This window comes from Schistocerca piceifrons, chromosome 1 (assembly GCF_021461385.2).
Source record: "Schistocerca piceifrons isolate TAMUIC-IGC-003096 chromosome 1, iqSchPice1.1, whole genome shotgun sequence".
In the NCBI taxonomy this organism is placed as follows: Eukaryota; Metazoa; Arthropoda; class Insecta; order Orthoptera; family Acrididae; genus Schistocerca; species Schistocerca piceifrons.
In genome coordinates this window covers 637901524-637928334 of record NC_060138.1, presented here as the reverse complement: position 1 = coordinate 637928334, position 26811 = coordinate 637901524, and the positions used below count along the sequence as shown (strand labels likewise).

The window sequence follows — 26811 nt, the reverse complement described above, 5'->3', positions numbered from 1 at the left end:
TGATCCAGCTAGTTCTATGGCGATATATAGTTTGAAATGGAGCTTGAACCACAGCGCAGCTCGGCATTTACCACATTAATAAACAGTCAGGAGCGAAGAAGTGACTGATAGAGGATCCTGAATTGAACTTTCTGAGATAAAGACTCAATGGCGAAAAACTAATATTTAACGCCGTAATCGAGATCTTGAACAAGAGATGTGTGCGAGGCACGTGTTTTTAAGCTGCTTGTTCCATAACAAACAACTCCCTGCAACATCTACTGGCTAACTGAACTTCGATTCCAGATGTGGACGGAGGACAAGCACGTCGCACTATTCCTCCAAGAACGGTGGAGCATGAGGTATAATGCAAGTGGTGGACAGTAATTGTTAATCGGCGTCGTCATTTCGCGCTGGGCAAGTAGAGGAGTACGCTCCACGTGCACAGCAGGTCGGTCTGCAGCATCGACTTTGGTGGCTTTACCTTGAAAACATCATACAATCGTCTCCGATGTGTCGATGGCGGAATGTTACCATTGTTTACTGTTCTGTGTAGTTGTCGACAATGGAGCATTACTCCTTATAGGAACTTGTAGACATGTACAGGGCTATTACAAATGATTGAAGCGATTTCATAAATTCACTGTAGCTCCATTCATTGACATATGGTCACGACACACTACAGATACGTAGAAAAACTCATAAAGTTTTGTTCGCCTGAAGCCGCACTTCAGGTTTCTGCCGCCAGAGCGCTCGAGAGCGCAGTGAGACAAAATGGCGACAGGAGCCGAGAAAGCGTATGTCGTGCTTGAAATGCACTCACATTAGTCAGTCATAACAGTGCAACGACACTTCAGGACGAAATTCAACAAAGATCCACCAACTGCTAACTCCATTCGGCGATGGTATGCGCAGTTTAAAGCTTCTGGATGCCTCTGTAAGGGGAAATCAACGGGTTGGCCTGCAGTGAGCGAATAAACGGTTGAACGCGTGCGGGCAAGTTTCACGCGTAGCCCGCGGAAGTCGACGAATAAAGCAAGCAGGGAGCTAAACGTACCACAGCCGACGGTTTGGAAAATCTTACGGAAAAGTCTAAAGCAGAAGCCTTACCGTTTACAATTGCTACAAGCCCTGACACCCGATGACAAAGTCAAACGCTTTGAATTTCCGGCGCGGTTGCAACAGCTCATGGAAGAGGATGCGTTCAGTGCGAAACTTGTTTTCAGTGATGAAGCAACATTTTTTCTTAATGGTGAAGTGAACAGACACAATGTGCGAATCTGGGCGGTAGAGAATCCTCACGCATTCGTGCAGCAAATTCGCAATTCACCAAAAGTTAACGTGTTTTGTGCAATCTCACGGTTTAAAGTTTACGGCCCCTTTTTCTTCTGCGAAAAAAAGGTTACAGGACACGTGTATCTGGACATGCTGGAAAATTGGCTTATGCCACAACTGGAGACCGACAGCGCCGACTTCATCTTTCAACAGGATGGTGCTCCACCGCACTTCCATCATGATGTTCGGCATTTCTTAAACAGGAGATTGGAAAACCGATGGATCGGTCGTGTTGGAGATCATGATCAGCAATTCATGTCACGGCCTCCACGCTCTCCCGACTTAACCCCATGCAATTTCTTTCTGTGGGGTTATGTGAAAGATTCAGTGTTTAAACCTCCTCTACCAAGAAACGTGCCAGAACTGCGAGCTCGCATCAACGATGCTTTCAAATTCATTGATGGGAACATGCTGCGCCGAGTTGGGGAGGAACTTGATTATAGGCTTGATGTCTGCCGAATCACTAAAGGGGCACATATGGAACAGTTGTGAATGCCTAAAAAAACTTTTTGAGTTTTTGTATGTGTGTGCAAAGCATTGTGAAAATATCTCAAATAATAAAGTTATTGTAGAGCTGTGAAATCGCTTCAATCATTTGTAATAACCCTGTATTTAACATATGGCGCAGCAGAATCTAGTGCTCGGAAAGCTGAGTGATCGAGTATACAGGGTGAACAGTAATCAAACCGACAAACTGCAGGGACGGATCCCTGACTGGAAATGGAGAAAAAGAGATCCTATGAAGATTTGTCCGTAAATGCATCTTTGCCACGATAGATGGCACTGACAAATGGAAGTTCCTCTAATCACGTGCAGTGTGTTCCTTGTGTGTTGCAGGCTGTGTGATTGACCCAGAGTACTGTAAGCAGGAGAATGGTCCGGTATTCGTGATTCATGTCGGTAACAAGCCGAGATGGTGTCTGTATACGGCCAAACAGATGGAAATGCTGGAGAGGCATCACGGCTATACCAAAACAAGTACCCTCACAGACACCAACCACCTCATACAACACTTCAAGCCCTTTTTGGGCGTTTGTGTGATCATAGGTCCTTTCAGACAGACGAACATTGTGTGATGGGGTTGGTATCTGCCAGGGCATAGGCGTGCTGCCTCTCCAACGTTTCCATCTGCTTGGCTGTACACAAGTTTGGGTTGTTCCTGACAGGAAAACCGGACCCTTCTGTTGCTTACTGGACGCGTCAATCTGACAGCCTGCAACACACTAGGAAAACACTGCACGTGATCAGAGGGACTTTCATTCGTGAGTGCCATCTACCATGGCAACGACGCATTTCCGGACACATGTTCGTAGGACCTTTTTTCATACATTTTCAGTCAGGAATCCGTCCCTGCAGTTTGTCGGTTTTATTAATGATCACCCTCTCTACATTAACAGAGCAACGTTTCGCAACAGATGTCATCGTTAACTTGAAGAAATTTACCGCTGTGAATAGAAACTTACGAGAAACTGGGTCGTCCAACTTAAGGGCTGTTCAAAGATATTAACATATAGTCCTTCTCAATAAAGTTGCCAAGTCCGCAAACATTATGAACGTTTGCGAATAATACTGTCTACATCGAGTACTGTATTTTATTAATTCCATGCAACCTGATGTCATAAATGAAAAATAATCGATCTAGGTAGTAATAGTGGCGAAATAGCAGTTCGACTAGCAGAATTTGAAGAGATGGGAGTCGGAAAGAGTAATGCTCCAGCTGTATTGCATGTACACAGACAAGCCGTTGTCACTGCGAACCTAATTATTAGTTTGCGACCATCAGGACATTATCTCGAGGCCTCCGTCCACGCTCCTCTGCCGTCTGTATAACTTCGGGCCTGAGGATTTGAGACACACTGTTGTGTACAGTATAAGTATTTGTGAGACCTACATCGCAGTTCTGTCAAGAGTTTAGCGAATATGTTTATCTGATAAGGGTATGTGGTGTCGTTTGTGCATTATGCCTATCATCTTTATTTGGTTGAGCCCTTCAAACTACACTTTCCCTTTGGATGTTATGCTTAGGGTTTCTGGCAAAACTATACAGTTCGATAGCCCAGTCTATTAACCCATTATCCTGACGTCATAAGTACAGGTAAATCAAAACTTTTCAGCACAAGCTCACCGCTACAAGTCTCTTACACTTACAGAATGATGAGATGGTGAACTGTATGTGCTGTCACGGACGTGTGTCATCAAAAACTCCATGGGTCGCAAATGAAAATTCTCTCCTGTGTAGTACGAGGCGTGTTTTTTAGTAACTACCGTTTTGAAATTAAAAAAGACGTGCTAAGATATCTCAGTACCTTAATCTACGCACTGACGCCATTACAATCTGATTCTTCCTTGTTTACGTTGTGTACTGAGTGTTTAAGATGACTCCGATAACGTGAGTCCCGCCGACTGTGAAGTACGGGCTGTTATAAGATTTCTTAGTGCTGAAGGCCTAAAAGCGATCGATATTCATCGTGAGATCTGTGCAGTTTACGGAGAAGACATTATGAGTGATGGAATGGTGAGAAAATGGGTGAGAGCGTTTAAAGATGGCCGCACAAATGTCCATGATGAACAACGAAGTGGGCGTCCTTCGGTCGTTAATGAAAGTTTGGTGCAGGAAGCGAACAATAAGGTGAGAGAAAACAGACGCTTTACGATTACCTCCTAGCGGGATGATTCCTAATGTTTCTCGTAGTGTTTTGTATGGTATTGTGATCGAGCACTTGAATTACCGAAAATTGTGCGCACGTTGGGTATCGAAAATGTTGACTGATGTGCGCAAAACCAAACGTTTAGACAGTGCATTGACTTTCCTTGTGCGGTACCACAACGTCGGTGATGATTTCTTAAGCCAAATTGTTACAGGCGATGAAACATGGGTGGTCTACGTCACACCAGAATCAAACCAACAGTCCATGGAAGTTGAGCAACGGCATCGTTTTGCTGCAAGACAATGCCCGTCCGCATGTGGTCAATCAGACCAAAGATCTCATCACATCTTTGCGATGGGAAACTCTTGATCATCCTCTGTACAGCCCCGATCTTGCGCCCAGTGACTACCATCTGTTCCTGCACTTGAAGAAACACCTGGGCGGTCAGTGTCTTCAAGACGATGACGAAATCAAAACAGTGGTGATGCAGTGGTTAAGAAGTCAGGCGGCAGACTTCTATAAGGAGGGTATTCAAAAACTGGTACTTTATGACAAGTGCCTCAATATTGACGGAAATTATATAGAAAAGTAGACTAAGGTACAGGCTTTCATGTAAAAATAAAATTATTGAGATACCTTAGCACGTCTTTTTTTAAATTTCAAACCGGGACTTACTTAAAAAAACACGCCTCTTATTTGGTTCCACGGTCAGCCCTGCAAGCTCCAGTTGCACTACCATCACAATAATACAGGAAATTGAATCTGATGAGCTACCTGCGTCGTACCGAAATTTCAAAACGAAACAGCGCAGAATTCTGGGTTTCTTACGGAAACGGCTATAATAAATCAACTCGAACGAAATCCTTACTTGTCCTTCAGCAGATCTTTCCTGCTGCACCACTGAGGAACAAAAGAATATTTGCTTGAGGTGAAATGTGCACTTAGCAAACATTTGACAGATGGTAAAAGCTGTGACAAGAACCATCAATTATCTATCTGATAAGTGGTTTTTTCGGTCGTGGTCTTGGGCTTAAAACTAAGAACAACAAGACCAGCTTCGATTTCGCCAGCGTCTATGCTTCATCCGCATCCCTGGCCGGAGTTATTGAGGAAGACGAGTCGTTTCGCTTTTTGAAAATTGAGCATGTGCTTTACATTCTATACATATACGGACTCAAAGGCTTAATGATGGTCATCGAGCATTTGATTTGCCTTCTGACACTGTTCTCCATGACCTCTCCAACAAATTTTTAATTGGCAGTTGCAGTACATTACTTCCTCTATTATAATTTACTCCCTCTATTCCACGAAATTAATGCATACGGCCTAACGAAAGGTCTACTATTACTTTCATTTATGGTAAATTATATCCTCCTGCTTGTATTATAATAACGTTGATGTTTTCTGCCAATGAATGACACTAAATACATGTTTAATGTTTTTTTTCCTTACTCAGCAGTAGATATTTGCTTCCGCGTGAAATACAAGAGCAAAAACAGTAATCCTTACTAATAGTACACAAAGAAACTCATGACACCATTCAACAAAATAAAGTCACAAGTGGTGGGTGTGCCATCTGTTATGTACCAATGAAGCTGCTTGTCAAACAGTACACTTCAACATCTTGGCGCGTAGACGAATTAGGCACAACTCTGGAGTAAATTTTATGAACTAACAATCATACGTAAGCCACCCGATATTTAGCATGTACAGTCGAGGCTTTGATAAGTCAGAGACACCGTACGGTAGTATTATTTATGTTTGTCAACACACAAAAATGTACGCATCAAAGAGCACGCCTCCGTAATTTAAGAAGCTGACTGGCGATGAAATATCTGTTCTATCACACTTACCACTGTCATGGTTTGTTTCAGTTGTTGGTGTAGGAATGGAATTGCTTCTGTGATGTTGATTGGTTGTTGCACTGATCACTAAACTATCGCTCATTTCAGCCATTTTTAGTTGTAACGAGAATTTCCTTATACGGAATTAAGTTTCTCGTTTGCTTCACGGAAGATCACGAATGTTTAATCTTGCGGAAGGACAGCAAGGGCGCATTCTGTTGGGATTCATTTGAAACTTGTCGATGTATCGATCTTTTGTATTGCTTGACTTATCGATTTATCTTACCAACTTAGACGTCAGAAGTGTTGTGCGTGACTGCGTGCGATGCAAGAGGCGAGCGAAGTAGACATTACCAATGTGAGGAAAACATTTTGGGATTGTAAATGCCTTATTATTATAGGCTGATAAGCAGGTTCTGCTTCCATTTCGCTAAGTCAGCCTCGGAATAATGTGGGTAAAACCACAAGAAGTTCTTCTTGCAAATGCGTTATGGTAAGTTTTGTTTACATTAGGAAAGTTAACAGCTGATTGTCATAGCTGATAACAGCAAACTTTTCTCAAAGTCAATAGCACAAACTAACACATGATGAAATCTTCAACAAAACCTTTAGTCCATCACGACTGTGTTCCCCCAAATCACAAATACGTAGTGACAGTAGCGCTAAATTAACCTGTATAGTTAGCTGACAGTGAAAATGCGACATTAGTTATTGATGTTTTAACTGTTACTGTTAATTACAATCATTTGAAAGTGCGTTGTTTTCGTAGGGTAACCGAACAGGCAAATCTATATTTCCTTCTTCAAAGGAGAAAAGGGCATGGAAAATCGAAAGGATTGTCGTCAATACTTGTTGGTACACTGGATAGTGTCTTCGACACTAAGCCACCACCATACAGGATTCTGCACCAGACACCAACTTCCGAAGTATATTACCGTGAGTAACCCATCGGGTACTGCTTTAATGCAAAAACATAATGTAATGGTATTACTTTGTTAATAGAGAAGTAAAATCTTTAATCCTAATGAAAATAATCTCCAGTGATCACCAGCGTACTCGAATATTCTGTCTTGTGTAGCTAATTGTATATTCATGTGATTTGATCACTCCGACAGTTGTTTAACATCTAGCACCTCATATGTTTTAAGTTTGTGATAGATAATTATACTGCTAATTACTTTTTGAATAGTTACTGGAAATAATAGTAAAACTTGGACAGCGGATAAACTTACAGAATCATTCTTACTACTGTATCACCAATAAATGAAAAAAGGAACAGCCACTTATACAAAATACGGAAACACTTACTGAAATCGGGTTTATAATGCCTGAACAGCTTTTCAAAAGATGCCACTGTACTGTATTACACATAGTATATACTGAATTCTCACAGCATCTGGGCCATAGGCAGAAAATAACCAAATCTGTTAAACAATAAGAAATTGTACTAACAAAATTTTGAAGGGACATTTGGGTTTAGTGAGAAGGCATGGGAGGTGATGCTTGTTAGTGGCAGGGGTTTGAGTGTGTGGACACTTATTGATTTCTCAACAGACAAATAGGCCTAGTAAATAAATCAGTTAAGGTACTGAAAATCATAATGGTCTTGTTCAGTGAAATTCCATATAATTTTGCAGGGGGCTTCGGGGTATACTTTTCTTGCAACACAGGATTTTCTTAACATCAAAACAGAGGAGGAGTAAATGGTTTATCAGATCATGTGCTAACCGAAATGCTTCGCTAATATTTGCAGTCAGAATATATGTGAAAGAAAAAGTCATGTAAATCGTAGTGGTGGTTGTAACAAACAAGTGAAACTACTTACGGTTCACATTGATTGATTATTTGGTCCCATTTGATTACATTTTGTACAAAGTGTCTACTTGTAATATAGGACAAGTCAACTTAAACCTGTTTTCTTGCCATATTTAACCTGTTTATTACAATTTAATAAACCAGAGTGGCAATACGTATAATGATGTTGAATACCTTTTTCGTCTATTTTTTAGGTCCTAAAAATTACTTTTTTACGTACTACATTATACTCACATTTACATTTTTCTCTGTGTTCATGTTCTCAAGTTATTTACATATCATAATATGTTCACTTACTTACAGAAGTTCTGTAACAGTAATAGTAGCATTTTTCATTCATTGATACATATACTCTTCTACGCTATAGAATTATTTTCCATTAAATAATACTCACAAAGTTTTTGAAATGTATTTTAGCTCACATTGTCCTGTAAACTCTTTGGAAGTCATCTATGAATATATGTGTGTTCTTCCATTTGTCTATTTGTGAACACTATAAACATTGTCTTTCTTGGATTTGAAATTGTCATTTTGTATAAGCCACTGTACTGTTTTATTTATTGTCATAAATGCACTTCTTTCCAGTGTTTCCAGATTTTTTCTACATTCATTAGTGTCGTGTCATCTGCATATAATATTTTTTTATCTTTCTCACTGACATCAATATTGTTTACAAATAGGTTCAACAGAAGTACAGATCCTTGAGACATTCCATACTTACTATTTGTGATTCCAGATCTGCATCCAGTTTCTGTTTCCACACACAGCTTTCTGTTGCTGATGTATGATTTGATCCAGTTGGCTGCATGTACACAAATACCATAGCTTTCAAATTTTTCAGTAAGTGTAGTATGGGGTGATTGTGTCAAACAGAAACATGGCAGACACAGAGTTTCTTTCATCTAATGTATCTATAACAGATTTTGTGAGGCTTGAGGTAGCTGTAATCAGAATACTGTGTTTCTCTAGGAATGTGGTCAGCCTACTATGCATAAGCATCTCTAGTATTTTTGAGAAACCAGAGATTAAATACACTGGTCTGTAGTTATTTGGATCATTTATGTCTCCTTTCTTAAATATTAGTACTACTTTGGTTGCTTATAATTTTTCTGGGAATACTCCGTCTCTAAATGAAAAGTTTGCGATATCCAAAAGAGGTTTGATTATTTCTTCATTCACATGTTTTATTAAATAATTTGATACTTCATCATCTCCTGCAGACTTTTGTGTTTTAATTTCTGGATTATTGTTATGAGTTCTGTTTTTGTCACTGGTTCCAATAACATTGAGTTGGACGGTTGGCCGAGTGTTTTAGCATGCTTCGACCACAGATGATATGTTTCCCTTTTAACTTTTGTATAGCATCTATAAAGTTGTTATTTAGCATGTTAGCAATTCTTGTTCCATCTGTAACTATGTTGCCATCAACTCTCATTGACTTAATAAAATTGCTGGTTTTTACACTTTTTTGGCTATATCTTTGTTGATTGTATCCCATATTTTTCTTTTTGAGTTGAATTTGCTATGGCTCTGTTTATTGAAATGACTTTAGCTTCTCTTATTAATTGCCCTTACTTCTGATACTATTTATGTGTCTCCATATTCCCTGCTTGTCAGAGTTCCTTCACTCTAGTCCTGAGCTCAATTATGTCTTTCGTAATCTATTTCTTACTGTGGCCCTGCTTTTTCTGATAGACTGCTTCGAGGAAAACTACATGAAAGTAATGCATTAATGTGTTAAGAAATGCATCGTACTTCTCATTTGTACCATGTGCTTGCATTGTTTCGGTCCATACTTCCTTCCTCAATGTTGTTTTGAAAATGTTCATGTTTTGTATATTGATAATCCTAACTTCATTCTTATCTTGCATTTCTTCTGTTTTTGAGCTCCTATTTATATGGATATGAATCATTAACCCATAATGATCAGAGATTGCTGTCTGTAGAACTTTTGCTTCATGTTTACTGTTTTCAATTTTATGTTATTATGTTGTCAATGGTTGTCTGACTATGGTCAGTCACTATTGAAGGTATATCTATTATTGTTTTCATGTTACACTGTAATGACATCTCCTTCAGTTTTTGTTTTTGATTTTGATTCTTTACCCATATTTATGTTACATTCTCCACATATTAAAACATATTTCATTTTAATCTTGAGTAATAATTTTTCTAGCTTTTTTTCTGAATTATTGTAATATTACCATTTGGGTCCTGTATACACAGATAATTCCTAGCACTTCACTCATTATTCCAGTAATTTCAAAATCTTTTTCAATGCAAGCTGGAAGGGTTACATATTTAAAGTATTCAGTATCTTGTAGACTTCCAATTTTCTTCTTGTATATAGCAACACATCCACCTTTGTTTTGCTCTACAGAAATAATCAATCAAATTAAAGTATATTATTAGGCTGCTAAGTTCTGCTTCATTTGGCCCATGCTAACTGATGCATAATATATCTGGTTGTGTTTCATTCAGGATTGCTTCCACTTAGTTTTTTGTTGCCTAAGTACTGAATATTTGGTACAAGTTTTCTTCTCTTTGAATCCTAGGTTGCTGAATATCTGTTGTAGTTGGAGCATGATATGTGATTATGCTGTATTCTTTATTATTTATCTTGCCCATCTTCTCTTTCGCTGGCTGTGGAATAAAAAATCTTTCGCTAAATCGTGGGGAACTGCTGGTACTCTCCACGAAGTCCACATTGGTTTCCTTTCTGTTTCTTCAACTTTAGAAGTTGTTGGTTGTATGTTTTGATGCATTTCACAATCTTTTTGTGGTGCTGTGTGTGATGGTTTCTTTATTATGTTTAATCCGCTATCAGTTTCTGCTGACACATTGTGATCTTCCTGTTCTTTACAGTGTGTTTGTTCCAATACTGCTGTTAATGCTGCATCTGCTTCTGTTTTTGTTTGGTCTATCTCATTATTGAAATGTGATGCTCCAGTTATTCCATTTCCTGGCTTTTACTTCTGGCATAATGGTTACTGCTATGTTTTTCCCATGATTATGGCCTGCTTTTTGGTTGTTATTCAATATTTTAATTCTCTGCGTAGTTTCTTTCTTCCTCTTTTGTTTCTGTGCAATTCTTGCTGTGTAAAATCTTGTTTTCTTAGGAATTTGTTTATATCAAGTGCTGTGGCATGATTGTATTGTTCACCTGCTTTTACAATGCACTTTTTCAGCTGATATGACATAATTTGTTTGTACCTTGTCTTGCTGGTATAGAATTGTACACAGTACCACCCTGTCATTTGATCCAGCACAGAGTATTAATGTGTCTTCTTACCCTAGATGTTTGATTTTGTTATTAATGCCTCTAGTAACTTTGTTAAATAACGCTCCTTGTTTAAAAAAGGACGTTACAGAGAGCATTTCTTGTGATAATTCATTTAACATGCTTGCACAGTTTCTGCTGTTTTCATCAGTCAACATAAGAACTTTGGTTTCTGGCATAGCTGTATTGCATTGATTCCTGGTTCCTTTTGCTACTAATTCCATTTCTGTTTGTGTGATATTTACTTTTACTGGGATGTTTGATGTAACACAATTATTGGAACATATACCATCACTAAACTTATTGTGTCTAGAAGTAGTTAAATTGATTTTATTGTGCATTTGGGCATTAGCACACTTTTTGTAACAACAGATTGGCTGTACATGTATTTACTCTTGTAGGCCTAATATCTGATTTAACTTTGTGCTCTTATCTTTAACCTTTATTTGAAACTCCTTTTTCTGTCAAATGGTTGTTATGTTATCTAGCTGACATTGTATCTGTTACTGTATTTATAGTATGTCTTACTTAAACTATGTACAATTTGACATTGAATTGCCCTTGTATTTATTGTAAGTTTAAATTGAAACCTGTACAATTTGACACGTTCCATATCCTTGTGATTGACTCACTAACTGGATCTACGGAACAAGAAATAAATAAATAAATAAATCAGCAGTGTCGCTGTTCTGTTTTTTCTTTTTGCAAATTTGGCCTACATTTTTGGACATCTGAATGAATTGACACAGTTTTTCACACTCATACAGTTTAATTGTTCTTTTAGAGCCTTCAGACTATCAGTAAGATGTGCAATTGGAGCATCCATTTGCAAAATTTCATCTTTCATTGTTGTCGGGAAATTACGTCCTGAGTATTTCCTTGAGCCATTTTAGTGTCTATTTGTTCAGTTTCGAGGCACTGATTTCATTATGTGCCTTGCTGTGACCAATTTACATAATGTGCTTCATGACGATAGTTGTTTACTTTTGGAGTACTGGTACTGTTGTCCTCATTTCCATCTTGTCTGTGCACTTTAAACATATAGTTCAGAATTGTATTACAAACTTATTTGAAAGGTTTTCGCTAGTACATGCACTGATTTATATTTACGCTGCATCCACACTTTATACAAATTTCACTAGCTTGATATTGTAACAAACTCTTTTGCAATGGCAAAAATTACACTTGTAGGCTTGATTCTTCCCTTGTTTATTTTCACAGATTTGACTATATTTGCAGGATTATTTCACTAAGCACTTGCTACCTTGGTTCCCAAAGAGGGCCATTCACAACTGCTTTAGGCCTGGCTAGCTTTAACATTTTGCTGTAAAAGCTGTAATAAATTAATTACCTCATCATTAAAATGAAATCTTAACTATAAAACATTAAAGTAGCTAGATTTGGGAATATAGGTCTTGCAGAAATGTAAGTAATAAATTAGTCACAATGTATAGAGAGACATGGTGAAGAGATCATGAAGCAGATGGTGTATATGAAGAACTTACCTCCTTCTGAAACATACTGTAATAACAATCCTGTTCTAGAAAGAGAAACTGCATCATCCAGAGAAAATATTGCAGATAAAAGGAAAAATGATATAATCACTGCAAATATAAAGTCTTCCAGATTGTTATTAAAGAGGTGAAACACATGTAACTCATTATTCTATTAATAATAATAATAATAATTTTGAGCATTATTAAACAAGATGCAAAATCAGTAGCACAATCAAAATTGGTTTCTTAAGTATCATGGCAACAGAAATGACAGAATTAAATCATAGATCATTAGTTTGTGATTTGTTCTTTGCACTCAAAGCAAACATTGCATTTGTTACAAAACACCTAAGTGACTATGTATTAGATTCACTATAGTAGACATTGTCTAGGCATTAGCACATCGTCATTACAAAAAATCACTAGGTAACTACAGAGAAGTAATTTTCATACTCAACCATTGTGCCTTGTAGAGGATTTTGATGACATCATAGGATCCTAATTGAGCCAATTTTTTATAAAATCAATGACTTACAGCATTTTTTCTGACTGATGTGCACTAGTACCTGTCATTTATATAAAAACTGTAACAGGCAAATAATATTCAATCACATACCTAGTCACTTTATCTTTTCTAACAATTTTGGGGAAAGCAGTGTTTCACTGATAAAACTGTGTTAATAGTCTTTGCATTCTGTAAAGGGTGCTTTACAGAAAAAGGTGGACAATGTAAAAAAACTTCTAGAAAACTAATGAAATTATTCAGTTGCCAGTGTATGCAACTTAATCGAGGGTAATGTAGACCACAAGACTGTACTTTCGGTTCTAGATTGTTAAATTATTGACTGAATTCATCTGGTATGGCTGGAGTCTTGATGATGTTAAGACAGTACCAAAGGAATAAGCTACCCACCTGGATAGCCATGCATGTTAAAGTGCCACTTCTGAGATGGGGAGGTGCACCAGTCTTGCATAGAAACTGCCTCATAGATACAAACAGTTTAGGACACATGTCCTGTCCTTGGGGGGGGGGGGGGGGGGGGGGTGAGCAAGGTGGCAACAGGAAGGGCATCAGGCCACCTCTTAAATTAACCATGCCAAATCCATTAATAACCATATTGACCCTGTGCCAATGGAAGGCAAAGGTGCAAGTAAAAGTAGTAGTAACAAAGGGATAAACTAAATGTAGGAGCAGGATCGTAAAATATGGTGTTTCATTATGCTTGATCCTAAATTTGGTTCTGGTTTTGAAGTTATTGCAGTTTTTTGGACTTTCATGTGGTGATTGTGGATGACAGAAACAGAGTACTAGCAATAAAAGGCAGCTGGGCCACTGACTAGTGGGATAAAGATGTCATGGAGAAGAAAGTGGGAATTATATCAAAATGTTAGAAGTTCTCACAATTGAGCTTCAACAACCCATTACAAACAGAACTGTAAGGTGCTTAAAATGTTATTAGGAGGGCAAAGATTATGTGGTATGTAAATATAGTAGCTAATTCACAAGATATAATTAAAATTCTATGGTCAGTTGTGAAAGAAATGTCGGGGCAGCAGCACAGGGTCGAGGATATAAAATCAGTATGTAGTGAAAATGTTTCTGTTACTGATAAGTCAGATATATGTTCAGTTCAGTATTTAACAATTTTTGAACATACCTGGTGAATTAAATAAAAACGTAGTGAGTAAACAAAAGGTTCCGAATGCTAGACATATTTTTTGATTTAACTAAGGTGTTGATTTTTTTGATGACAAAATATTGCTGCAAGATTTGGATCATTACGGAATACGGGAAGTAGCTCACAGTTGGTTACCCTTTTACTTTAAGAACAGACAGCGAAAGGTTGTTCTCCATGCTACAGAGCATGACTATGTTCTGGGATCTGAGTGGGGCACAGATGAAATGGGGAGTACCCCAAGGGTCAGTGCTGGGACCATGCCTATGCCTTATTTATATAATTGATATGCATTCTGGTGTTGCAAGTGATTTTGAAATATTTGTTTAGTAGTAAAAAATGTAGTGCACAGTGTTGGCGTTGTTTCAAGTAGTGCAGTTCAAGAATAAGTTCATGGCTTGTAGTAAATAAACTAATGCTAAATCACAGTAAGACTCGTTTGTTGCAGTTTCTACCACACACTTCAACAGAACATGACATTCTAAGTACACAGAACGGGCACATGATTAGTGAGGCCGAATAGTTCAAATGATTAGTGAGACAGAACAACTTAGGTTTCTAGTTGTTCAGGTGGATAGTAGACTGCTGTGGAAAGCCCATGCTCAGGATCTTGTTCAAAGACTATTTGAAGTAAGTGTTAGTTTGACACAAAAAGCAGTGTACTTTGCTTATTTCCATTCATTTTTGACATACAGTACTATACTTTACTCTTCCCATTATCGAAAGATATTTTTGGCTCAGGAATGGATGGTCTGGGCAATAAGCACTCTTCTGATCCCTGTTCATTACTCTGGGTATTCTGACATTGGCTTCTCAATATGTATGTATTCTTCAATGATGTCCCTTGGTAACAATATCGCCCTATTTCCAAGAATTAGCTTCTTTCACTCAGTTAATACTAGGTAGAAACCCAATCAACATTTGAATTGCACCGCCTTGACTTTAGTGCAGAAAGGTGTTCAGTATTCTGCTGTATCCATTTTCAGTAACCTACCACAAGAATTAAAAAATCTGAGCATTAATCCACATGCTTTAAAATGCAAACTGAAGAGTTTCCTTGTGGGTCACTTGTACTATTCTGTTGAGAAGCTTCTTGAAAAATTAAGTTAATTCCTGTGTTACATAGTTGACTGTGTTTATATAAACGTATAGCTTGCTGTCTTTTTAGGATTCATAAACATTTTTATTTGATGTGTTATTACTTTTCTGTTGTAACTTCATTTACTGATGTTCGTGACCATGGACATTTGCTCATAAATTTGGCTCTGTGGAATTAGACGTGTAAAATAAAAAAATAAAATATCAATCTCGTAAAAACTGAATCTATTATATTGTATACAAATACAGATGGCTTACATACGACCAAAAAGAAAGTTAATAGTTAAGCACTACATGAAACCTTTTGTGTATAGAGAGGTAACTAGATAAATACAGTGAGCGCATTGACAGTAGTAGTAATTTTATTATTCCTCAAATCTTATTTGACAGTGATAAAAGATGTGTCACAATAACACACATTTAATCAGAATCTGAAAAGTCATGATACTGCAATGTGAAACAGAAATATTCCTAACAGTTAATGTTTTTGCACATTAATAACCATCATACAAACAGAAGTAAAAATATCTAAAATCAATTTCACTCATTTGCTTTGATACATAAATACTAAAATTAATTTTCTGCAAACTGAAGCACTATTTCTGCGAAGGATACACACTAATATACGGCACAAAAAAACAGTATTTTCCCCTCGAACCCTATATTCATAATGACACCGATTTTCATGCCCCCTTCTTATCTTCTTTCAGCAGGATGTGTGTATCCACAGATTCTTGTAAGATATAAAGGGAAAAATACTAGAAGAAAATTAACCAAGAGAAACAAAAATGTGTGTATTTGTTAGTGTAGTGGTGTGGTCTCTGCAGTCAGTCTTGTGTGTGTGTGTGTGTGTGTGTGTGTGTGTGTGTGTGTGTGTGTGTGTGTGTGTGTGTGTGTGTGTGTGAGAGAGAGAGAGAGAGAGAGAGAGAGAGAGAGATTCCAAAGAACAGCCTTTTTGGCTCTAAGGTTACTTGTTTGATAGTCTTTTTGTTGTGCCTGCCTGTGACTTTGAATCTCCCCCATATGGTAAATAGTAATCTATCCCTTTCATAATACTCTCATTATTCCTTCCTGGATTTTCCATGTTTGTATTAGTGATTACTTTGAATTATGGATTGAACATATTTATTTCTGAAAGGTTAGACTGTTATGTTTATGTCTACATTCAGTCCTATACTGTACAAACAACTGCACAGTGGTTCCTTCTTGATAGATTCACATATAGAGTGTGAGAAGAATTACGGTTAAAAAGCCTCTGTTCTTTCTGTAATTGGTCTTATCTTGTGTATGCTGTCCCTATTGAAGCAATATGTAGGAGGTTGTGGTATCTTCCTCACTTAATACTGTTTGTTGTAACTTCCATATGTACACAAATTGTTCAAGGATATACTTCAGTAACCGACAAAATGTACCTAAATGATCTGTGTAGTGTGTAATATCTTTTTCAGCTCATTGCTGCAAAGAGAGAGAGTGTATGACAAGTCAGTGACCATGATATGACATGACATGGACGTCTAGTTTTTTCTGGATACTATGAATACATTTTTACAGTAGTGAATAGTAATCAAACAATGTTACTGAAATTTTTGGGGATCTTGTCAATTCAATGAAGCTAATGAATTATTGTTCTGTAGACAAAATACTAGATTACTCTGCATACTTTAATGCCCTGTTATCTTCTGGAAGAGTGTAACTGCTGAATAAACATAAAATCAGTGGGATATCCAGGATGAAAATACATTTGTTTAATATAAGGATCCCCCTGGGGGTCTGGGGGATTAGAATAGGCCCAAGGTATTCCTGCCTGTTGTACGAGGTGGCTAAAAGGAGTCTCACACATTTTGGCCTTATGTGATGGTCCCCTGTAGGGTTTGACCTCCATTCTTCAAAATTTTCCCAAAGAACGAGCCAACTGGGGAAGGGCGCCTTACATGGTGCATTGTGTCCATTGTGCATTGAGATCTTTAGCCCACTTTCTCATCGTCGCATTGCAGTCCCACCCATTCTCCATCTCTCGGGTGAGGACACCTTCCTGTGTGCGTTTTCCACCAAGCACTATGCAATATCACTGTCTGCATCGACGATGACCATGGACTTTTTTGCACCTGATACCCAGCATGGTAGCCAGTCCGTTGTGGTGGGGCTGCCAATTACCCTGTTGGTTGTAGCCCCTGACCACACAGGGATTGCTCTGCTGATGCGTGCACTATTTACTCCCCATGTATACCAAGGAGTAGATGGCCATCCCCCTGGGGCATCGGGACTCCCAGGAATGGCCATCCTGCCAGGTGGCCTTTACTGCGGCTAGGTGGCACCCATGGGGAGGGCCCCTGGTCGGAGTGGGTGGCATCAGGCCGGATGACAGGTGGTGAAGTGTAGTTCATCATCTCTTGATGGTGGTGAAACACAAGCAGTCTCTAAGCGTTCACGAGTTCAATTCAATGCACAGAAGTACGACCCCAAGCCATTCCCTCCTTGGCCACACCATGGGAAGAACATCAGGCTAAGGATGGCAGCGGATCTTATTTGCCCCAGTACCTTGTGTGTTCAACCGCTGATGGGGAATCTTTCATGACAACGAAGCTTCAGTTTTTTGTTGATCATTTAGAGGACAAGTTTGGGGAGATGGAGGGCTTTTCCAAAATGAGATCTGGTACAGTCTTGATCAAAACAGCATCCTCTGTCCAGTCATGGGCGTTACTCAATTGTGACTAGCTGGGGGATGTTTCTGTAACCATCTTAAATATGGTCCAGGGTATCATATTTCACAGAGACCTTCTTTTGCAGTCAGGCGATGGGCTGCACACCAATTCAGAGTGGCAATGTGTACATTTCGTCCGGCGTGTCCACCGGTATCCGAAGGACAATCAGGTTGCCACTGGTGCCTTCATCTTGGCCTTTGAGCGTGATATATTGCCCGAGAAGGTAAAGGTGATGGTCTACCGGTGTGATGTAAAGCCCCATACCCCTCCCCCGGTGCGGTGCTTTAAATGCTGGAAGTTCTGCCATATGTCTTCCTGCTGCACTTCCAGCGTCACATGCTGAGATTACGGATGCCCATCACATCCCAATACTCCATGTGCCCTGCCTCCCATCTGTGTCAACTGCAGAGAGCACCGTTCGCCTTGCTCACCTGACTGCCGGATTCTCCAGAAAGAAAGGAAAATCATGGAGTACAAGACCTTGGACAGACTGACCTACACTGAGGCTAAGAGAAAATTTGAGCACCTGCATCCTGTGCGTATGACATTGTCTTACACTGCCGCTACAACAGTTCTGGCACCGTCAGCTCTGCCAACCCATGTCACCTCTCAGAGCCGGAAGACTACACCTGCCCCCTTGATGGTTGGGGGCATTTCCCTCCCTGTTGCTCCTGCACCACCTACTTTGGGATCAACCCCCCACCCCTCACCCCCACCCCTCCCAACCATCAGGGACGTCTGTCCCCACTTCTAAGCTGGATAAGCGTAAGTCTCCTTCGGCTTCTCTCGCTAGGAAGGAGACCCTTGGGTCACTCCCTTCCCAGGTTTCTTCTTGTGGGAAAGATAACACCCGCCAGTGGCTGAAGAGCCCAAAAGCAGCTGGGCGTAGGGCTTCACGCTCGTCCTCAGTCCCGGAGACTGGGCCAGTGAAGTCCTCCCAGCCAGGGAAACCCAAGTTGCAGTGAGAGAAATCAAAAAAGAACAGATCTAAGGCCAAGGAAATTGCGGTGGCACCCACACCACCGCTACCTACAAGATTTGCGGCTGAGAATGGGGGTGGAGATTTTCGCCTCCGCTGAGGACCTAGATCTCGCCAGACCCTCACACACAATGGACATAGACTGCTCAGGCAATAAATCAGTGGGAGCAGGTGACTCTGAGGTGTAAACTGCCTCATTGAATGTTTCATGCCTTCCTAGTCTCATGATGTCATCCTCCAGTGGAAATGTGGTGGTTTTTTCCACCACCTGGCTGAGCTACGGCAACTGTTAAGCTATCTGCTAACTAACTATCTAACTGTTAATCTATCTGCTATCTGCATTGCCCTCCAGGAAACCTGGTTCCCAGCAATGTGGACCCCTGCCCTCCGTGGCTACAAGGGATATTACAGGAACCGTAGTGACTATAATCGAGGGTCAGGAGGAGTTTGCGTTTATGTTGTAAACTCAGTCTGTAGTGACACTGTGCCCCTTCAAACTTCTCTTGAAACTGTGGCTGTCAGAATAAAGATGACACAGGAGATAACTGTCTGCAATGTATATCTTCCTCCAGATAGTGCAGTACCCCTGAATGTATTAGCCGCACTGATTCGTCAACTCCCTAACCGTTTCCCACTTCTGGGAGATTTTATTGCCCTTAACCCCTTGTGGGGTGGTACCATGCTTAATGCCCGAGGCAGAGATGTCGAAACTTTACTGTCGCAATTCGACCTCTGCCTCTTAAATACTGGGGCTGACACACATTTCAGTGTGGCTCATGGTAGTTACTCACCTATTGATTTATCAATTTGCAGCCCAGTACTTCTCCCATCCATCCATCCGTCCACTGGAGAGCACATGATGACCTGTGTGGTAGTGACCACATCCCCATCTTGCTGTCACTGCCCAGATGGGCCGTGAACAAGGAGGACTGGGGAACTTTCACCTCTGCTGTCACTGCTGAATCTCTCCCACATGGTAACATCGATGTGATGGTTGAGCAGGTGATTAGCAGAATTGTTTCTGCAGCAGAAAACATGATCCCTGTCTCTTTAGGTGGCCTGAGGCATAAGGCAGTGCCTTGGTAGTCGCTGGAAGTCCCTGAAGCAATTAAGAAATGTCAGCGAACTCTACGGCAGCATAAGCGGCACCCTTCCCTGGAGCACCTCATAGCTTTTAAACAGCTCCTTGCCTTTTCCAGATGGCATCACCTGGTTGCCGTCTTGTTGATTTACATAAAGCATACGACACGACCTAATGACATCGTACCCTTGCCACATTATATGAGTGACGTCTCCGGGGCCCACTCCCGATTTTTATCCGAAACTTTTTGTTGCTCTGTACTATCCATGTACAAGTTGGTGCCTCCCATAGTTCCAACCATATCCAGGCGAATGGAGTCCCGCAGGGCTCTGTATTGAGTGTTCCTCTATTTTTAGTGGCTATTGACAGTCTAGCAGCAGCTGTTGGTGCTTCCGTCTCTTCTTCTCTGTGTGCAGACGATTTCTGCATTTCATACTGCCACTCCAGTACTGTTGTTGCTGAGCGTCGCCTACAGGGAGCCATCCACAAGGGGCAGTCACGGGCTGTAGCCCACAGCTTCCAGTTTTCAGCCGTAAAGTTGAGTGTCATGCACTTCTGTCGGTGTCGTACCATTCATCCGGACCCAGAACTTTACGTTAATGATGATCCACTCACTGTAGTGGAGACATATCGATTCTTAGGACTGGTTTTTGACACTCAATTGACTTGCCTTCCTCATCTTCGTCAGGTTAAGCAGAAGTGCTGGCAGCAGCTCAATGCCCTCCGTTGCCTGAGCAACATCAGTTGGGGTGCAGATCACTCTACACTGCTGCAGCTCTACAGAGCCCTTGTCCAATCCTGAATTGACTATGGAAGTGTGGTCTATGATTCGGCAGCTCCTTCAGCATTGCATTTACTCAATCCTGTGCACCACTGTCAGGTTCGATTACCGACAGGAGCTTTTAGGACGAGTCTGGTGACCAGCGTCCTGATGGAGGCTGGTGTCCCTCCACTGCAGATCAGATGTGGGCAACTGCTTACCAGTTATGCATCACACATTCATAGTTCTCCTGAGCATTAGAATTACCATCTCCTTTTCCCGTCCACGGCAGTCCATCTCCACATCGGTGGCCCAGATCGGGGCTGACGATTGCGGTTCGCGTGCAGTCCCTTCTCTCTGAACTGGAGTCCTTCCTTTTACCACCTCTACTTGTGATCCGTTCACGTACGCCTCCATGGTGTTCGCATTGGCTGCAGCTTCGTCTGGACCTTTTGCATGGCCCTAAGGCTCCATTAACCCCGCTGCTCTCTGCTGTCCCTTCCTCTCGATTCTTGACATGTTCCGGGGCTCTGAAATGGTTTACACAGACGGATCAATGGCTGATGGTCATGTAGGCTTCGCATATGTTCATGGAGGACATATTGAGCAGCACTCCTTGCCAGTTGACTGCGGTGTTTTCACTCCAGAGCTGGCGATCGTATCTCGTGCTCTTGAGTACTTCCGCTCATGCCGTGGAAAGTCATTTCTCCTGTATACTGACTTATTGAGCAGCCTACAAGCTATTGACCAGTGCTACCCTCGCCACCTTCTGGTAACATCCATTCAGGAGTCCATCTATGCCCTGGAACAGTCCCGCTGTTCCGTGGTGTTTGCGTGGACCCCAGGACACCTCGGAATCCCCAGCAATGAACTTGCTGGCCAAACAGGTGACGCGGAAACTGCATCTGGAGATAGGCATCTCTGGAGCTGTCCTGCGTTCTTACACCGCAGGGTTTTCCAGATTTTGGAGATGGAAGGGCATAACAGCACACACAACAAACAGCATGTCATTAAAGAGACTATGAATGTGTGGTGGTCTTCCATGCACGCCTCTCGCAGGGAATCAGTTGTCCTCTGCCGCCTCTGCATCGGCCATACGTGGCTAATGCATGGTTACCTACTCCATCGCGAGGATCCACCTCAGTGTCACTATGGTTCCCAAATTACAGTTGTCCACCTCTTGCTGGACTGCCCACTTTTAGCTGCTCTGCGGCATATTTTTAACTTTCCCAGCACCCTGTCTTCGGTGTTGGGTGACAATACCTCCACAGCAGCTTTAGAGTTACATTTTATCTGCGAAAGTGGGTTTTATACTTCTATGTAGGTTTTAGCGCATGTCCTTTATCCTGTGTCTTCCACCCTAGTGCTTTTAGGGTCGAAGTTTTGATGTGTTGCAGAGTGGCTGGCTTTCCCTTTTTATTTCGTGGTTGGCCAGCCACTGTAATCTGCTTTCTTGTTTTACGCTCTTCTGTTTCTAGCGTCTCTGTTTTCTTGTCCCCTTTTGTTCCTTTTAGTGGTCGTTGCCTTCCCTTCGTTCTTGTGGCATTTCCTTTCTTTCCGTTTTGTGTTATATGTTTTATCTGTTTTATTCTCACACTTGTGGCATTGTTTTATTAGGAACAAGGAGCAATGACCTCGTAGTTTGGTCCCTTCTCCTGCCTTTAAACCAACCAACCGAAGACTGAGCCAGTGAAGTCCTCCCAGCTAGGGAAACCCAAGGAGCAGTGAGAAAAATCCAGTAAGAAAACCCGTAAGACCAAGGAAATTACGGTGGCACCCATACCACCGCTACCTACAAGCTCTGTATCTGAGGATGGGGTGGAGATTTTGGTGTCCACTGAGGGCCTAGATCTCGCCGGACCCTCAGACACAATGGATATAGACTGCTCAGGCAATAAGTCGGTGGCAGCAGGTGACTCTGAGACATAAACTACCTCACTGAATGCTCCATGCCTTCCAAGTCTCACGATGTCATCCTCCAGTGGAATTGTGGCGGTCTTTTCCACCGCCTGGCTGAGCTACAGCAACTGTTAACCTTTACACCTGCTATCTGCGTTGGCCCCCAGGAAACCTGGTTCCCGGCAATGCGGACCCCTGCTGTCTGCGGCTATAATGGATATTACAGGAACCGTAGTGACTGTAATCGAGGGTCAGGTGTAGTTTGCATTTATGTTGTAAACTCAGTCTGTAGTGACACTGTGCCCCTTCAAACTCCTCTTGAAACTGTGGCTGTCAGAATAAAGATGACACAGGAGATAACTGTCTGCAATGTATATCTTCCTCCAGATGGTGCAGTACCCCTGAATGTGTTAGCTGCACTGATTCATCAACTCCCTAAACCTTTCCTACTTTTGGGAGATTTTAATGCCCATAACCCATTGTGGGGTGGCACTGTGCTTACTGTTCGAGGCAGAGATTTCGAAACTTTACGGTCTCAGTTCGACCTCTGCCTCTTAAGTACTGGGTCCGCCGTGCATTTCAGTGTGGCTCATGATACTCACTCAGCCATTGATTTACCAATTTTCAGCCCAGGACTTCTCCCATCTATCCATTGGAGAGCACATGATGACCTGTGTGTTAGTGACCACATCCCCATCTTCCTGTCATTGCCCCAGCGTCAGGCCCCTTGGACGCCTACCCAGATGGGTTGTAAGCAAGGTGGACTGGGAAACTTCACCTCTGCTGTCGCCGTTGAATCTCCCCCACACAGTAACAACGATGTGATGGTTGAGCAAGTGACTACAACAATTGTTTCTAGGGCAGAAAATGCGACCCCCCCGCTCTTTAGGATGCCAGAGGCATAATGCAGTTGTATGGTGGTCGCCCGAAGCCACTGAAGCAATTAAGGAATGTCGGCGAACTCTACAGCAGCATAAGTGGCACCCTTCCCTGGAGCACCTCATAGCCTTTAAGCGGCTCCATGCCCATGTTCGTCAACTTATCAAACGACAGAAGCAGGAGTGTAGGGAGAGATACGTCACCCGCTTGATGTGGATAGCTATTGGCCCATCAGTCTCACCAATGTTATTTGTAAGCTGCTAGAATGTATGGTATGTCGGTGGTTGGCTTGGATCCTGAACTCACGTGGTCTACTGGCTCCATGTCAGGATTGCTTCCACCAGGGTCGCTCTACCACTGCTAATCTTGTCACTCAGTAGTGATTCTCCAGCAGAAAGAGGTTCCTACTCAATGGTCTGAAGATGACCACTACTGTCACCTTAATAAATAAATAAATCATGATCAAGACTGTTTTTAATAGTAAATATTTCATTATTCTGTTTCCTGATCCATTTGTTCGTTTTTGCATTTGTATTGGTAATTATGAACATGTTTCCCACTATTAGGTGCTGATGACCCACAGTTTTTTTAGTAGTTTTCAGATTAAAAATCCATATCCCACAACAGTAAGTCAAAATGGGCAGTAGATACTATGTTTCCATTTGAGAAACAATAGGGAGTTGGTTTTTAAAACACTCTTTAATTAATCTAAAACTACTATGAGCCATATTGTATCACCTGTTTATTTCTTTTGTTGTTCATCCAGTTGTTATCTTCCACGAACATGTTTATTCTCTTTTTTTCATAGTTGAGAGGGCTGAAGACTTAGCACAGAGCTCCAGAGAATAGCATTGGTGCCATGGAATCTCCTTTCCAGACTCCTGTTTAATACTGAATGTCCCACTGTAATAAAGTAGATGCCTGAAAATAAATACCTTAATATTTAATGTTGGAATGATGAAAGAATACTGCTAATTTTCAGTGTATACAGCAACCTTAGTGCATGATATATGCCAAAGAGTTTCTTTGTCTTAATTTTATAACCACAGAAAAGTGAAATTTGGCAAATATTAATTAAACGAAAATTATTTTTAAAGTGATAGCATGCTCTCTGACACATGTGGAAATTGAGAAGGATTGGGAGTGGCTGCAGCGTAACCTGTCTAGCACACTGAGTTCATTTGATAATGAAGATGATGTTACTGAATTCGTCTGCTGCAAAATTCAGTCTGTCATAGCAAACAATGTACCAGATAATCAAGGCATTGATGGTGAGTTCTGTTTGAGTAACTATATTTCAATACTCCTTGAAGCTATGTATTGATACACAGTAAAGAATTTGAGTTGTAATAAAGAAGCTGAAATTATTTTTGTTTGAAAACTTTTATAGTGCAGAGAAATTTTGTAGACCATTTCTCTCTCTCAATTTTGTGGTAAAAATTAAACCTAGAATTAAGTTGAATGAGAACAAAATAAGGCATTCATATAAATTGTTTGCTTATAGTTATGTATAAACTGATCTTTTTCCCAAACCAGTTAATACTTTGCACCTATATTGTATATGGAATGTAAGTAACAGTTTAATATGTGTAATTAATTAATGTATGAATTGTGAGGTGGCAAAGTTGTAAGACACTGCAACCTTATTTGGGATGGTGGTATTTCAAATCCCCGCCAAGCCTTCTAGATAGATCTACCATGATTTCCTTAAATCGCTTAGGGCAAAGGCCAAGATGGTTCCTTTGATAGGGCATAGCTGACTTCCTTCCCCACTTTTCCACTGTTTGAGTTTGTGCTCCACCTGTAATGACCATGTCATTGACTGGATGTGAAACCTTAGTCTTTCATTAATTCAAGCACATACTCAGCTTTATGTATGTATATTGTTTTTTTTTTTTCTAAACCCCTGGAATATAGGCCACCCTGCATGACAGGCATATTGTGTGGGGAGTGTATTGACCTGCAAAATCGAAGCAGGGCAGCCTACATGTGAAGGACAAGAAAGTTTTCCAGGCCCAGCTTGTAGGCTGCCCTGCACGACAGGCACTTGTTGAGTTGGACTTATATCAGCCTGCTTCACTGACTTGCTTTGCATGGTGGCCCATAGGTTAAGGGCAAATAAATGATTTTCAAGCCCTTGGTGAGTGGCTTGCCTTGAATGACAGGCATGTTGTGGGAACAGAAACTGTATTGCAGGGGCTACATGTGCCGATGAGCATAGATGGGGATGGCTTAACATGGATAGAGGAGGGGATGGTGAGAGGGAGACAGGAGAAAGATATAAGATGTGGTCGGGGGGGGGGGGGGGGGGTGGCTGAAGGAGACGAAGAGACATTGAATGAGAAGGAGGAGATAGGAGATAGATAGAAGTGGGAGGATGAGGTGGACACAGTGGGAGTTGGAGGTGTGTTCAGTAGATGTGTAGAACACATAAGTAGGAAAAGCCGCAGGGGAAAGGATAGTTTAATAGTTTATTATAAATCGAACATGTCTTGTTTATATAGATATGGCTGCCAGAGATATTCCCCTGTTATTTATTTATTTCAAGTTTCTGCTACCAGTCACTTTTTATTTTATGCTTAATCTAACATAATGCAACTCATTTCGAACATGTTCTGTTCATCTTGAGGCGTTTATACATACATACGTATAGAGAAATGTTACTTAAAAATAAAAAGTCTTAAACTAGATTAATCTAGAATGCTTTGTCCATTGTTTTTTACTGTAGCTGCTGGTGTGGCATTTGGGGGGAAGGAGGGGGCAGTGTATGGCTAGAATTCGAAATCAGTGATGTCTAGCCATACACTGCCCCCCTCCCTTCCCCCCAAATGCCACACCAGCAGCTACAGTAAAAAAACAGTGGACAAAGAGTTCTAGATTAATCTAGTTTAAGACTGCTTATTTTTAAGTAACATTTCTCTATATGTATGTATATGTATGTATGTATAAACATCTGAAGATGAACAAAAATGTTCGAAACGTGTTGCATTATGTTACATTAAGCATAAAATAAAAGGTGACTGGTAGCAGAAACTTGAAATAAATAATTATCCCACACAGTCATGGTGCACAAACAGAGCCATTATGGCTGAAAATAATTCCCCCGTTATATTTCACAAAGTATCATGTCACAGGCTTGAAAAAAAATGACATATAGGATCATTTACTAGGTTATTTGTATGATAAAAACTACCAAAAACTAAATGTTTTTGGTGAAATAATAAAATTTTATCTATAATATGTACATCTGTGTCCTTGAATGTAGGAATCTTTGTGATTCACAATAACCCATGTGGATTGGTGTTAATGTGTGCACTGAGAGATATCCTGACCATATTAT

General features: G+C 40.8%; 2 protein-coding genes across 3 annotated transcripts in view; one reads left to right on the top strand and one right to left on the bottom strand.

Moving 5' to 3' along the window:
• LOC124759088 (phosphatase and actin regulator 4-like) overlaps positions 1-6002 on the bottom strand; it is a 415959-nt gene extending 409957 nt beyond the window's left edge. The window contains exon 1 of the mRNA XM_047249088.1: positions 5816-6002. Within this exon, the coding sequence (XP_047105044.1) occupies positions 5816-5918 (103 nt within the window). The 5' untranslated portion in view covers positions 5919-6002. The remainder of the gene's footprint in view (positions 1-5815) is intronic.
• Positions 6003-6015: 13 nt separating this feature from the next.
• The window catches only part of LOC124805065 (TBC1 domain family member 9), a 170275-nt gene continuing 149479 nt past the window's right edge, over positions 6016-26811 (top strand). Inside the window, exons 1-3 of one of the 2 annotated variants that reach the window (XM_047265501.1) lie at positions 6016-6299; positions 6576-6742; positions 24569-24742. In XM_047265501.1, coding sequence (XP_047121457.1) covers positions 6256-6299; positions 6576-6742; positions 24569-24742 — 385 coding nt within the window. In that variant the 5' untranslated portion in view covers positions 6016-6255. The remainder of the gene's footprint in view (positions 6300-6575; positions 6743-24568; positions 24743-26811) is intronic. The other variant, XM_047265493.1, reaches the window with a different exon arrangement.